Source organism: Centroberyx affinis, unplaced genomic scaffold (genome assembly GCF_046629955.1).
Source record: "Centroberyx affinis isolate AG114_WGS23_722 - 3 ecotype Tasmania unplaced genomic scaffold, CSIRO-AGI_Caff_v1 ptg006056l_1, whole genome shotgun sequence".
Lineage (NCBI taxonomy): Eukaryota > Metazoa > Chordata > Actinopteri > Beryciformes > Berycidae > Centroberyx > Centroberyx affinis.
Window position 1 is genome coordinate 1,087 of NW_027283076.1, and position 16,414 is coordinate 17,500.

Below are 16,414 nucleotides of genomic sequence, written 5' to 3' on the forward strand. Positions count from 1 at the left end.
AAAACTTCATATGCAGGCATCATGTGTAGTTTTTTCAGAAAACATTGTGACCCCGTCCTCACGCTTCACTCCCTCCACCTTTTCCTCCCACCCCACCCCCCACCCCCCACTACCACCACCCCCCCTTCTCACTCCCCTCCCCCTCACTCCCCCTTTGACCCCCCCTCTTCCCTCCCTTCTGCATCAACCCCTCCTTCCACTCTCCTCCCTGTTTATCTCTCCCCCTGCCTCCCCCATCCTCCTTCTCACTACCCCCCACCCCTTCTCACCCCCTCTCACCCCCCACCCCCTCTCACCCCCCCCCCCCCCCCTCACCCCACCCCATAACAGCAATGTTTGCCATGGAGATCAACGTGCAGCAGGACCCGCAGACTGGCGAGCAGCGCATCCTGTCAGCCAATCGCGTGAGCCCGTCGGACGCGGCGTCGCGCGGCATCAAAGTCTACGACGACGGCAGGAAGGTGGTCTACGAGGTCACTTCCTCCGGGGGCGTGTCCACCACCACCGTGGAGAACGGCTGGAGCTCCGCGCAGGTCGACCAGCTGATCCAGCGGGCGGCCAACCCCGCGGGGCGAGGAGGGGAGGGCGGGAGGGGCCAGGTGACGGTGACCGCGGGCGCCGAGGAGACCTACGTTTCCCCCGCGGACGTCGACGACCTGTCCCCGCCCTCCTGCGCCCCGCCGTCCGTCCCCTCCAGCCCCCCCGCCCGGGTCACCCTCCAGCGGGAGACCCGGCTGGGCGTGACGCCCCCCTCCCCCGCTCCCGTCACCACCCAGCCCGGCTCCTCCTCCGGCCACCCGGGCGCCGAGCTCACCTCCCCGCCGCGGGCCAGCGCCGAGCACCCGGTCACCATGGTGTTCCTGGGCTACCAGGACGTGGACGACCTGAGCGAGAGCCGGCGGCTGCTGGGGTTCGACGGCGCCGTGAAGGCCGAGGTGGTTCTGATCGACGAAGACGACGAGAAGTCGCTGAGGGAGAAGACGGTCACCGACCTCTCCATCGTCGACGGCACGGCGGCGGACCTGGTGTCGGGGCGGCCGGCCACGTCCGAGGCCGCCAGCACGGAACTGTCGTCTGACGGCCGTGAGCCCGACAGCGCCTCCTCGCCCCCCGCCAACGCCGACGCCAACGCCCCCCCTCCGCCTGGCCTCACCCCCGCCACAGGTACAGACAAGAGGAAACGCTGCCAGTGCTGCATCCTCATGTGACTGAATCTTCCCCTCTTCCCCCCTTTTATTATTACCCACAACACCCCTCTCTTCTCCTTCTGTCTCCTCTGGATGGTTACTAACAGAAGCCCCGCCTTCCTCCTCCTCTTCTGGACTCTGATTGGCTGGCACACACACACACACACACACACACAGACACACACGCCCCACGCTCTTGTCTGACCTTTGACTTTTTTTTACCCAGTTATGTTATCATCCCTCCATCTCTCCTCTTTTTTCCTCCTCTCTGTCGTCATGGAGACACGGCCCCTCCCACCTCGCCTCTCCTAGCTGCACAGTGTGTATCATCAGTTCAGATTCACAAAACATAAGGTACTGAAGTTGGTGCCATGCTGCTATATTCAAGGTAAAGACAGACAGCTTAACCAGGTTATATAAGACTATACTCAGCGGTCAGTACGACTCTACGGACAATCAGCCAAAATTGCCACGCTGTCTAACCAAACAGTGAGTATATGTGGCTCTAAGGACAATCAATCAAATCATCGATCAATCAGTCAGCTCATAAAACTTTCAAACGGACAGAGACGATTTCATATTTCTTTTCTAGCAAGCGATGTTCAACTTTCCCCTCCATTCACACTTTTGCTTCCAACTCCCTTTTTTCTCAATCTCCGCTGTACAGATTATCTCCTCTTGTCTCCAAACACACACACACACACACACACACAGCCACACACACACACACACACACACACCCTACGACCCAAACACCCCCCCTCCCCTCGTACAGACTCTCTCTGGCCCGGGTGGAGAGGAGGGGACATGTTGCCTTGGTTTCTTTATGTGCCTATTTATTCTTACGCATTATTAGTCATAAAAGAATTAGACATAACTAGAGGTTACTATTAGACTTTTATTTCAGTTTGCTGTTGTAATCTGAATGTTTTTAGTTTTTCTTTCTTTTTTTTTTTAAACTGAAAAGAAAGGCCATTGAATTAATGGGACGTCTGTTTCCATGGGAAACTGAAACTGAAGTTTTCACACTGTAGTTAGTAGTTATAGGACTCTCTCTCTCTCTCCCTTCATATCTCTCCCTCTCTCTCTCTCTCTCTCTCTCTCTCTCTCTCTCTCTCTCTCTCTCTCTCTCTCCCTCTCTCCCTCTCTCTCTCTCTCTCTTTCTCTCTCTCTCTCTCTGGTGTTTATGTCCATCGGCTCCAGCTATTCCACTGCTGAGGTCATTTCCTCCTATTATAGCTGTACTTCCTAACTCAGCAGCCAATAAGACGTCGCGGAACAACCTCGGCAGCCAATAGGATCTATCCAGCCAGCTTTCCCAGTGTGTCTAAAGGCCACAGAAACACAGGAAGCTAACGGCAGCTTTAATGAGTACACTTTGGCATCGTGGGGAGATTTTTTTAAACTATGAAAACAAAACATGGATTACCAGACAGCAAGCCTGAGATTCCAAAAGTTCTGCCCGGTGACAGCTGCGTTGATATGAACTTTTAGAGAAAGACTATAATTAATGTTTGTGAAACTGACTTTTTAGTCTTTTAAATTCACCTCTACCAGTGTATCATTAAACTCTTAACCAATCAAAGAGACAGAAACACTGCCAGCTGTTGCTATGGTCACCGCCCAGGCCCTCGTTTACAAGGGTGCTACAAATTAAGGGGCCTGGGTGTCATTATAACATCATATATTATGGGTCTTATGCTTGGCTGGATTTCTCAAAAGCACTTAGCAATAATCATCCTCGTTCTGTTCAATTATAATGAATATCAAGACGATGTCGGAGGGTTTTTTGCTCCGCCGCCGTCTCTTTGACTGGGAGTGAGAGGATGGCGGTGCCAAGATGCTTTTGGTAAATTGGTTATTAGAGAGAGTTATTAGCGACAACACTTTGCCACTGCACACTTTCCAGAGCCACCTTTTGAAAGAGCGACATCAGTAAACTTACATGAGCCTGATAACAAGGCAAACGGATGAAGAGAAAGCCTCGCACACTGACGAAGGAGGTTAGAGAGACTCTTCAGATGCAAGAAATGAGCGTGAGGCCGGGACGTCCTGGGTTTAAATCCAGCCTGGGACCCCCTCTCTCTCCCAATATTTCATTTATCTCCTTTAAACTGCCTAATAAAGGCAAAAATGCACAAAAAATCATCTTAAAAAATGTGATTTATTCACAGTGGAAAAAAGTAAAAATGATCAAAAGTGAACAAAGGATGTTGGTCTGAGTACTGAAACATTCACTGTCACTTTTTTAACTTTTTGTGATTTCTATTTTTTCCACTATGTAAATAAATCACATGGGGGATTTTTTTTTCATCCACATGGTGTGAGCCTTAGCCAGCTGAGCCACCAGACTGCCTCCGAAATTACTTTTTCTTTGTTGTTGTTGTTGAATCTGAAGAGCCGCTCTAATCTCTTTCTCAGTGTGCGGGACGTTTTTTTTTTTTCTTCATCCATTTGTTTGATTTGACTTTACTGTCTTACTCCTTAAGTAAGCTTTGAGACAGGAGCGCAAACTTTTCTCTGCGCTGTTTACTCTTCCTGATGATAGGAAGAGAATAAAAGACAAAAAAAAAAACGTTCCTTGGCACCAAATATATTTCCAGGAACAAGGCACTCTGGGTAAAAAAAAACCCAACTCTTTCGTTAGATCGCTCTGCGCACACAGCTATTACAGTCCCACCTCCAGACTGTCCTGCCAGTGCAGAACTGCAGGCCGGCCTCTTGAGTATACACGCTTTCGTGTGATTGGCCAGTGCTGCTGTCAGTCAGCCCAGGCTGGCTGTACGATTGGCCGCCACCAGGCCCGGGGGTCTGGGCTCCTGTGTAGATAAAGAATGTAAATATGCTCTATATATTCTATTTAGCGATGATTTTATTTTCCACATCTATATAGAGATCTAGAAGATTACGCTGATTATTATTATTATTATTATTCTTATTATGGGTACTAGACATGTTTACGATGTCCTCCGACGCCATGTGATAACTGTGCGACTGGAAAGAGAAAAAAGCTTCTTTTATTTTTTAATTCTCTAACTTCACTGCTTTGCTGTGTGTAACCTCACGATTAACCCCCCCACACACACCACCACCCCCCTCCCTCCTCCCTCCACCTTCTTCCAACTCTTCGACGGCATCAGCGTGCGCCCGTTGAGAATATAGGTTGGCCCCTCGAAGGCATCCGAAGATCTTTTAAAAAAAAAAAAAAAAAAACGTTGTGTATAGAGGCAGAATCTGAAGTCGTCGTCCCTCCCTCGACTGGAAGGCTAATGTAGCTCGGTAAACAACTACTAACGTTACCCGATTGCATGATTTGCGGTTTGGAAGACCGATAGAGAAGAGAAGAGACCGTGTGGAGAAAAGAAGTGCATTCTGGGAAGTGTAGTTAGTAGTGATCCATTTTTTTCCCCCTTTTTTTTTAGGTGTGATATTATAGACACACACTGAGGCGCGACAGAACGCGGAAGACGCTGACGTACGAAACGAAACGAAAACGCGGAAAACACTGAACTGAAGAGTGGGGTTTGCTTGTTAGGTTTGTGTCTGTGTGTTGAAGTAATAAAAAAGGAGCTGTAGCCACCCAGACAGTCTAACAGCCCCACTGCCATCGCCTGCAGTTCCCCTCCCACACTGTAGGGGGCGCTCTCTCTCTCTCTCTCTCTCTCCTTTCTGCCTGCCTGCCCTCACAGTTGTATGGACTGTTAAAACAAAAAAACAAAAAAAAGGAGCCATTTTCTATTGTTCAAACCTCTCTCTCTCTCTCTCTCTCTCTTTTCCTTTTTATGGTTATGACGACTCCCTCTGTACTTCAAACTCCCTCTGTCACATGCTCTCTCTCTCTCTCCCTCTCTCTCTCTCTGGTGTCTCTGTATCCTCTCTCTCTATCTTTGGTCAATAAAGCTGAGTTTCTCCAGTGCCCCCCTGCCGTCTCTTGCTTGTTGTTCTTTCTGTCTGTCTCTAACATTCACTTCTTCATGGCTGCTGACAATAAGACACTGTACCAGCTGTTCTCACTGCACTGCACTGCACCCCTATCTGCCATACTACCCACTGCCACTAACAAGCACACACACACACACACACACACACACTTCACATGTACAGTTTTAGCCGTATAGCTGACATTCTAGTCCAGAGCCTCAGTTCCTGGTTTCACAACATTACAAGCAACCAATAGGAAGGAGAGTATGGGTCAGAGTTAGGGTTCGACTGGATACCGGACGATATAAACCAATAATAATCAGCTGAAATGATGAAGGTGAGGATATGATTTTACTCATCAGTCTTCAGCGGTGTCAGTCTGTAAAACCTGCAGTGAAACCTGCCTCTCACTGCCTTAAAGCAGTGGTTCATAACGTGGGGTCCGGGGACCACCAGGGGTCCTTGAGGGCATTCCAGGGGGTCCCCAGCAAATTGATAAATTGTTAAACTTCATTATTTTGTCATTTTAGAATGACTATTTTGATCATAGTTTCACTGTTATCGCTCAACCTACAATACAGATAGTGATGGAATTCTGGACAAAATCATATCTGACAATAAAAAAAAACAAAATCTCATCAAATGGGGGTCCGTGGCCCTAATGTGGACTAAATTAGGGGTCCTTGATATGAAAAAGGTTGAGAACCACTGCCTTAAAGGACAATTTCAGCATGACTGGATTTTGTTTGCTCATTTTTTTTACGTGTTCCATCCCTTTAATGTTAATTCTGACAGGTTTTACATGCTAAGAGTTTTTTAAATCAGTTTTGCCAAACCTCAATTCCAAATGGCATAGAAACTGAGACTGAGACTTCTAATTCAGTCAGTAAAGGTAATCCATCGCTGTGAATGAGAGGCTGCCAGTCGTGTTTTGAAAAGCTGCATCACAGCGCCAACATCAGGATAGAAACTTTTACATTTTGAAAGACGTTCCGGTCACTGTAAGATGGCCATTTCATATTACAGTAATGTGTTGCATTAGGAAACACTTCAAGAGCCTTAACCCAGTCGAGCCACAGACAAACCAAAGCAAGACGCTCTCGCCAGCTATAGAAACAGAAAATAAAGCTTGATTTTACACAATTACAGCTCTAATTTGCTGCCTTCTCCTTTACTGGGAGTAACTTGTAACATTCAGACAGCATTTGTTTGTTGTCCTTAATATTTACTTTGAAAAAGAGCTAAAATAAAGGAAGAACCGCCAAAATCTAATAAGGTGATAAAAGCAATGGAAAAAGATCTACAGTGATGTAAAACAGAAAGGGAATGAAGAAAATGAGCAAAAACTGACACTGGAATTGTCCTTTAAGGAGCTTTATGGCTTTTACGTTTTAGTGTCCCATGTCTGAATGTAGTTTCAGAGGCTTTTCCATCCTGACAAGAATACACTGAATACTTCAATCAGTTTCACATAAACAGAATATTGGTAGCGGCTATCAGCAGCTTCAATCCATATCGGTCCATTCCTATCCAGAGTCGTTGTGCCATGACAATACTGCTGTGACCACAGAACAGTCATATAAGAGAAAAGTGCTAGGAAATGAAATAAAATTAGAGTATGTACATATGTAGAGCCGAAGATATGCAGACTCAAACATTGTCATCTTTTCTGCAAGGTGTTAAAGTCCTATGTTGACATTTCAGATTTCAGTTTGGGTCTTTTTCTTCATCAGACAGACTGATATTAATATGTAGTTTCTCTGTTTGTCTTTGACTTTTTAGCATTAGTAGCATTCCTGAGAAACAGCTTACAGTGGAACAAATGAAGAGTTTAATTCCAAAACTTTCTATATATTGTCACAGTAGGTGTCAATTTCTCATTTTGCAGTGAAAATCATGACGCATTTCCCCCCAATTTCAAGAGTGTGGTGAGGAAAAATAACCAGCTAAAATTCAAAATGGTGAAGTATCCCTTTAAGGCCTTGACTGAAAACCAAGTGAGTGATATCTGAAGCAGAAGGGATGAAGAGGCATGTTATAACCTTTATTAGCAAAATACACAGAGTTTCTTTCCATATCCACCATCCACACATGACCTGACGTCAACTCTTTACAAACTAATTTCTGGAATATAAGTAAAAGTATGGAGCATTAATATTGAAGTTGTTAGCTCTTTTACGACCCTTGTTAAAATATTTACAGTTCCTTTTGGAGAATAAGATCTATATTTTTTTTTAAATGGAAGTGATAAATTCAGGTGCCCTAATGGTTAAAGAGACCATCCCATAATCAAAACATCAGGTATCATCATAGGTAAATTTGCTCTCAAAATGGATAAATAGCATCTTTGAATCAAACTGCATAAAGGAAACAATTTAAAAACAAAGAAAAAGGAAATAAGAGGTTGCATGTGCAGTAAAAAAAAATTCAGTCAAACTAATCTTTATCAGGGCCTAAGACCTGCCACTCCTCGTGAAAAATCACTTTACTATTCGTATAGGGACTCATAGTGTGTCTGTGGTGCACATTAGTGAGTTTAATTATCTTATGGTATCACTAATATATTCCTTTAATATTCCTATAGAGACACATAAGTTTCGCTGTGATATTTATATTTCATCCTTCAAAAAATAATTATAGGATTATAGGATTATTACAGTTCTATTGAGATTCTATTTGCGTTATATGCCCAAATTTAGACTGGACACTAGGGCTCAAGTGACTTTGATACAAGGCGTTCAGAATTCAGCTGATCGATTCAAACCTTACAGATATCAGTCTAACCACAAACACATTTTCACTTCTTTAACACAGTGACTAACACAACTGTCATGGCCGCCGGTCAGATTCATCTAACTCTTCATGGAATCAGAACACACGCAGATTTTCTGATTTACATCCCAGGCTGAAAAATCAATACATAAATCAATATAGCATAGTGTATTACTGAATTACTGAATTGAATAATACATACTGTACATACATCTATAAACAGACAGATAAGTATGTAGGAAGGAAGGAAAGAAGGAAGGAAGGCAGCTAGGTAGGTGTAGGTAGAGGTAGGTAGGAAGGAAGGGAGGGAGGGAGGTAGATAGGTTGGTAGGAAGGAAGGAAGGAAGGAAGGAAAGAAAGAAAGTAAGGCAGGCATGAAGAAAGGTAGGTAGGTAGAAAGGACTGAAGGAAGGAAGGTAGGAATGTAGATAGATAGATAGATAGATAGATAGATAGATAGATAGATTGATTGATTGATTGATTGATTGATTGATCCTCCCCTGCCTGGTGCAGCAGGACCTCAGTCGCCCCCTTGGTGTCGTCAGCAGGAACTACAACAAATAAACAACAACAAACCAGTCAGGAGACAAACACACAACACTAACACTCTACTGACAGTAAAGACAAAGTACAGAAATAAACACACAATAAACACACAGCTTTAACACTAAACATCCTGCCAGCATCAACACATTTTGGCTGACAGTCGTCCAGAGGAAACCACAATGAACCACAGAGTACAGAACACACACACACACACACACACACACACACACACACACACACACACACACACACAGCTGCTGTGACCCTCTGTTCCCTCCAGGTCAGCCTGCAACCATCAAATGATAATGAGTCATGAACCAGAGAGTTCGTGAAGATCATGAGTGTGTATTGTACTTGGGCCTCTGAATACACATCAAACACACACACACATTACATCCAGGGACAGGATCCAGGTCCAAACCATGCGGACTGGACCCATAGTTTGATAAGAGGAGGATTACTAATATAAACCTCCAAAGGATTAAAAAGTATTAGCTGTGTCAAAACCTTCCACACACACACACACACTCTCTCATGCACACATACACACACACACACACACACACACACATGGGTTACACTCAATTAGAAACTATAAACTGTCAGGTTTACAGTCTGAAAACAGGAACCTAGAACATTTTAAAGGAAGTTACTACAGTTTTTGTAGTAAAGATAATCCCAACCTACATAGTAACCATTTTGACCACAATAACACACAATAACACATAATAACACATAATAACACATAATAACACACAATAACACACAATAACACATAATAACACACAATAACACACAATAACACATAATAACACACAATACACACGTTTGGGCTAAGGGAGAAAAAATAATTGTAAATTCTAAATGTGTGGTTCAGCTCTGGTTTCGATGCTGTTGCAAAATACCCACTGAAGCCACAACTATGAATACATAACTGTTCATTTACATATTAATGTGCTAACCAAAACTCACACTTGTCATTTTCATCACATCTCAGAGGTTTGTGTTGTGTCACGTTCCAACACGGGTTAATAAGCAGTGTTACTTTTTAAAGTTACTTTTAAAAGTACTTTTACTTTGTTACTTGCCTTAAAAAGTAACTAGTTACGTTACAAAGTTACTATTTATTAAAAGTAAGTCGTTACCCACTTCAGAAACAGGCTGTATCCATCAGTGTTTTTAAATGCAATCCAGTGAGCCGATCTCATTCATATCAAGCAGACTTACACTGGCTTTTTTCAATTTGCAGCACAGGATTTTCACTTTTTTTCTACTTTTTCAAAAGTAACAACAAATGAAACAATATGAAATAATTTTTTTTATTGAACATTAGCTTTCTGTTTTTATTACTCTGAGTGTGTTGCTGCCGTTCCACTCACTTCTCAGTCCTACCTAACACCGCTTCGCTTTCTAAAATCACTTTAAAGCTTAAACCAGCGTCAATGTTTTCAGCTGCCGCCATTTTCTCACACGTCTCTCTATACTTTCATGACAACAGCTGTGTTTACTCCAGAGACTGATAGCAGGAGCAGAGGCCCTTGAAGGTCTGGATTAACTTTATAGTGAATAAGGAATTAGAAAGTATAGCCGATGAACATTTTTGAAACCCTAAATTGTGTTTCCTGGACTTCAGAGTCAAATAACTCACCCAGCATATGAAGCAATGCTGTAAACTGTCAGATTTAAAAAAAAAAAAACTAAATACAGAACTACCTCACTCCATTGATAATGTGCTTCCATCTCGGCTGACAGACTTGTGATCTGGGTTACACACACACACACACACACACACACACACACACACACATACACACACATACACATGACACACAATTCCCCAGAAGACGTAATAGAAGGTGATAAATGATTATACAGGGGGATGTCATGACAACCAACCTCTGAAAATATAACTAGCATTTAGGTCACTCACACACACACACACACACACACACACACACACACACACACACACGTGATGACACACACACATACTGTACACAGCACACAGGATGGGTGTGTTCTCCGTGATAATAAACACTAATTGATTTATCTGTAGACAATGGCAGGCTGGCCTCTTTAATAGGAGCCATGACTGCAGATAATCATCACGCACACACACACACACACACACACACACACACACACACACATCTTCACATGTCTGGATGCTAATACACGTGTCGAGGGTGGAAATCATAGCCTGTAGCAGGATGATCTGGACTTTGCTCCGTTCTACACCCAAATCTCATCAGGATGAGTGTTAGTTCACTGATGGAAAAAGTAGTATAATGAGAGAGAGAGAGAGAGAGAGAGAGAGAGACAGAGACAGAGAGACAGACACAGAGAAAGAGAGACAGAGAGAGAGAGACAGACAGAGAGAGAGAGACAGAGAGATCAGAATCTGTTCTGGTAACTTGTGATGGGCTTTTGTTATTGTTTTTAACTTTTTATAGACTAAATGATTAAATTGATTGATCGAAAAAATTATCAATAGATTAATCGATAATGAAAATAATCGTTATTTGAGGCCCTAGTGATGATATGGTGATTTTGGGATGTCATGACTCACAGTTCTGCTGTCTGAACTGATCATAACAGGCAAATTGTATTTAAAAACTCTGACAAAATGAGGTATGGTAGGAATATTATCTGAAAATGTCCGTTTTGCTTGACAACACACCCTAATATCACCATTCGGTTCAATGGGATAAACATTCATTTGACTATTTAACATGTGATTTTGCGTACGTGAGCCATATAAAAAAAAAAATCCTTCTGATTATCGTGATATTGATCTCAACCATATTGCCAGCCCCAGCTGGGGATAAATAAACTATTTATCACAACACTGTGCTGCAGTTTAATAAAGGTGCACTACAGGGGTTTGAGTATGAAAATGATTTACGAAGCTATTTTACCTGAGCTCTTCATAACCAAAGTAACACACTGAAGCACTCGCTCAAGTCTGCACGGTTATTACAGGAGGAGGCTGGGCGTCTTCCTCAGAGTCAAACCCTCAAACCCCTCTAATGCTCTAATACTTTATGAAAATGATTGAATCAGTCATCTGAGAGTAGTTTCAACAGACAAGAGCATCAGCTGAAGGACGAGCCACAGTCTCAACAAAGTGATGAATGATCCTACAGTTTGTGGAGAGACAGGAGGAGTAATGCTGACGGCCTGCAGGCTCAGGCTGGGAAACACATTATCTCAAGGACAGCACAGACTGACGCAAGTCACTGTAGTGTCAGACATTCTGTTCATTAACTGTCTTCATGTTATCTTCAAGCAAACATGTCTATATAGTGTTTCTGTGAACAGTAGTAATCATCAGGTATGAGACTTTAAGTACTTTGGCTTTGCCTGATCCTGTAAAGAGGGATCATAGTTTGACTCTCTCAACACACATAAAAGAAATTGAACATGGTGGTTTGCTTCCATAAAGTCAGAATTCTGAGATTAAAGTCAGAATACTGAGATTCTGACTTTATTCTCAGAATGAAGAATTCTGAGAATGAAGTCAGAATTCTGAAATTAAAGTCATAATCCTGAGTTCTGACTTTAATCTCAGAATATCCAATATCAGTATTGGCCTCAAAAAAACATATCAGTGCCTCACTATTAATAATAATAAACAGAAATACATACAGATCTAGAGAATATTGCACTATGTTACACTCTTCTGCAAGCACCAACATTATCTAAAATGACTCTAACAATGAAAAAATGACCTACAGAATCAGTATTTTCCTTAATTCAAAGATAAGGAAGAATGATAGGGGGGAAAAGTGATATTTAAACAGAACTGCATCTCAGCTGCAGTATAAGGAGGAAGGCAGGTGGACAGGCGGAGGGGCGAGGCTCTTACTGCCACAGCTCCATGTGTTTTCCCTGTGTTGGGATTTTCTTCAGTGCTGCTCCTTCAGTTCCTGAGGTGCTGAGGATGAGTGTGAGCGTCAGGAGGGTGACGATGATCGGATGAGATAGGAAACCAGACGAACTGGTTTCCCCCTGAAGTGAAACTGGGTCACTGAAGAAGCAAAGAATAGGACATTAGATAAAAAATACAGCAAGAGACTGTAGTGAAGATTGAAGATTGGTGGTATCTTTGTTGTGATAACTCAGACGCTCCTATTGGCTACAGGAAGAATTCTCACAATATTGATAACTGACAGATTTACAATGACAGACGTTTGCAGTTTAGAGATTTACAAATGTAAAATCGATATGTGCAGGATGAGCAAATGTGCATCTTTGGCTATTAACATTATCGCATTTACAGGGCAGATATGCAAGTGAGCATCGTTAGATATTTACAGCATCAGGTTTATAACAGATGGAAGTGTCATATCACTGCTGTCATGTGGAAACCTCGTAACTGTAATGTTTTCACTCCAGTTGAAGGGTTACATGCTCCTTTGTGGTTTAATCCTTACAAAAAAAAAAAGTCATGTGAAAACCCTACATGTGAATTCAAAGCACATGTGCTTCTGAACAATTTTTTTTTTTGTGAGTGAAGTGCTTTTTTTTTCCACATGTGAATATTTGTTTCACATGTGAGAACTTAATTTCACATGCAAAGAGACAAGTCACAAGTGAAAAAATTTCATTTAAATTTCACACGTTCACATTTGGAAAAACATGTGCTTTGAATTCACGCCGGATAAATTCACAATGCGTTTGTCATCAAGCCAAATAACAAGGCTGTTTCTCTTAGTTTTCCAGCTCATATACAGAGATCCTGTATGCAGAAATATGTACAAGTAATGAATAGATGCAAATGACAATGAACAATGGAAGATGATGGTGATGATGATGATGATGATGAACAAAGATAACAGTGGCGGCGATGATTACAATTTCGTTTCATTATAGGTTACGGCCAAACACCAGGAGTTGCCATGACAACAGGAAATGGGTATCAAGCTGCCATTCCAGCCAGGCAACCACACACTGCCATGGTGAGTAGAGTGTGTGTGTGTGCGTGTGTGTGTCTGTGTGTGTGTGTGTGTACAGGGAGAAATCCATCGTAGAAGAGGCAGAGAGACCAATTTCTCCACCCACAGGAGCAGGAGAGAGAGACCAGAATGCAATGCAGTAGAGAGACAGGTTGAGGTTTGAGTATAAGAGGTGTGACTCTGGAAAAACTCTCCCTCTGCTATCGCTATCGCTCTCTCCACCTATAGTTAGTTATTTTATTGATACAAAAAGATAAAACATTTGGGTCCAAACAATATACAAAAAATCATATATACAATAAACCCATAAGTTAAAATAAGGAATAAAGGAAAAGGAAGGAAAGGAAAATAACGTAATACATGCATAACCCACAGCTGAATACAACAAATTCACGTCTGTTCTCTGAGGTTGTTAAAAGGCATTCTGGGAAATGTAGGCATCACTAACGGGAAGCAGGTTGAGAGAAAGTGGATACACCAAAAAAAAAAAGTAAATTACAACACTTCATCACAGAATAAGTCCTGGAATGCACTGAACATCACTTTGATTGATGATATAAATATATAGAGCTGCAGCAATTAATCGATTAATCGATTGGTTGTCAACTATTAAATTAATCACCAACTATTTTGATAAACGATTAATCGGTTTGAGTAATTTTTTAAGAAAAATACGTCAAAATTCTCTGATTCCAGCTTCTTAAATGTGAATATTTTCTGGTTTCTTTACTCCTCTATGACAGTAAACTGAATATCTTTGGGTTGTGGACAAAACAAGACATTTGAGGACGTCATCTTGGGCTTTGGGAAACACTGATCCACATTTTTCACCATTTTCTGACATTTTATAGACCAAACAACTAATCGATTAATCGAGAAAATAATCGTTAGTTGCAGCCCTATAAATATATAAACTATAATTTGAAACCATTCAGTGAAAATGTGTTTGCACCCAGATCCAAACGATGAAGAGTGATATTCAGTCTGCCTTGGCCTGAGCCTGCTGGGCTTCAGTGTTAATATCATACTCTGGCAGTGTGTGTGTGTGTGTGTGTGTGTGTGTGTGTGTGTGTGTGCTGAATATAGGGTGTGTGCTGAACGACATCCGTTCTAAAGGGGGGGCATGTTTGAAATGCCTTCCAGTCACAGCGTTTCCTAACCAGATGCCTGCTCATTGTCTGTGTTGCCTGCTCATTATTACGTGTTCATCACTGTAAACTTTATTGTTCTGCACTGATGTCACATCTATCATATTCCTATAATATTCCCATAGGGACTTTTAGTGTGTCTGTGGTATTCAATACTAAGTCTACAGTGACTTTATTGTATTTTTTTTATCTCCTATGGTATCACTATAATATTCCTATAGGGACGACTAGTGTTTCTGTGGTACTCAATAGTAAGTTTATAATGACCTTATTGTACTGTATGGTATTTTTTATTTATTTTTTTTATCTCCTATGGTATCTCTATAATATTCCTACAGGGCTTTATAGTGTGTCTATGGTAAACAATAGTGGGTTTATAGTAATCTTATTGTACTTTATGGTAATTTTACCTCCTATAGTATCAATATAATAATCCTATAATATTTCTATAGGGATTCAGTGTGTCTATGGTACTCAGTAGTAAGTATATAGTGACCTTATTATGTTTTTTCTTTAATCTACTATATGGTTTACTATTGTTATAGTATTTTCTATAGTATATTTTTGACCTATAGTAGCTGCATGATACTTTTTTCAGGAATATTTGTATAGTATTTAGTATTCTAAATTTATTATAGGTTTTTCTGGTTTGAGTGTGTGTTGTTGTCCTGGGACTTAATTGTTCTGGACTGTTCTGAGTTTGTTTTTGTCTCTGAAAATGCCACCATGAGCAGATTTGAACAACTATTGACCCAGTGGAGAGGGAGAGGGAGAGGGAGAGGGAGAGGGAGGGGGGTGGGGGCAAGAGAGGAGGGGAGAGGAGACAAGAGAGGAGAGGAAACAAGAGAGGAGAGGAGACGAGACAAGAGGAGAGGAAAGGAGACAAGAGAGGAGAGGAGAGGAGACAAAAGGGGAGAGGAAACAAGAGAGGAGAGAAGAGGAGGAGAGAGGAAGCGAGGAGAGGAAACAAGAGAGGAGAGCAGGAAACAAGAGAGGAGAGGAAACAGGAGTGGAGAGAGACGAAGGTGAGAGAGGTAAAGAGATAAAGGAGAGAGAGGGAGAGAGAGAGAGAGGGGGGGGCGAGGAGGAGAGAAAGGAGGGGAGAGAGAGGGATGAGGATAGAAAGGGGGAGAAGAGGAGGTAGAGAGGGTGGAGAAGGAGGTAGAGGAGAGAGGAGGGCGAGAGGTAGAGAGATAAAGGAGAGAGATAAAGGAGAGAGAGAGAGAGAGAGAGAGAGAGGAGGGCGAGAGGTAGAGAGATAAAGGAGAGAGATAAAGGAGAGAGAGAGAGAGAGAGAAAGAGAGAGAGAGAGAGAGAGAGAGAGAGAGAGAGAGAGAGAGAGAGAGAGAGAGAGAGAGAGAGAAGGGGGTGTACAAAAGCAGGATAGGGGGCCAGATTGTTTTGCAGCTGAATAGCACTACAGCGGTAACCCGATCCGCGCGGGTCGGTCTCATTGTGTTGGCCTCGCGCTGGGCTCGCTCTCTGATTGTCTCTGGAACGGGACAGAAAACACTCCGGGACCTCGCGAGCCCTGCATTATTCAGCGCGCGTGCCTAGAAAAAGAGAGAGAGAGAGAGAGAGAGAGAGAGAGAGAGAGAGAGAGAGAGGGGGCAAGAGCGCGAGAGGGTAGAGCGCGCGAGAGAGAGAGAGGAGAGAGGAGGAGGAGGAACCGGTTGGAATGGAAAAGCTCGCGCGTAAAAAGGAGCTCAATGTCATCCCAGTCAGAGGCTGCCGTTGCTGACTGAGAGCACACGCGCATCCGCTCCGCTTCCCTGTGTGTCTGTTTTTAACCGTCTCACCGGTAAACCGGGTGGTGGTCTTGGTGCACCAGCGGCGGTTACAGTCTCGCGTTTTTTTACGAGGTGAACGTTGAAGAAGAAGA

At 42.8% G+C, this 16,414-nt stretch overlaps 1 protein-coding gene across 1 annotated transcript in view; it reads left to right on the forward strand.

The window, feature by feature from the left end:
* The first annotated feature begins 332 nt into the window (after window positions 1-332).
* The window catches only part of palm2akap2 (PALM2 and AKAP2 fusion), a 59,794-nt gene continuing 43,712 nt past the window's right edge, over window positions 333-16,414 (forward strand). The window contains exons 1-2 of the mRNA XM_071512057.1: window positions 333-1,164; window positions 13,302-13,387. Of these exons, the coding sequence (XP_071368158.1) occupies window positions 333-1,164; window positions 13,302-13,387 (918 nt within the window). The remainder of the gene's footprint in view (window positions 1,165-13,301; window positions 13,388-16,414) is intronic.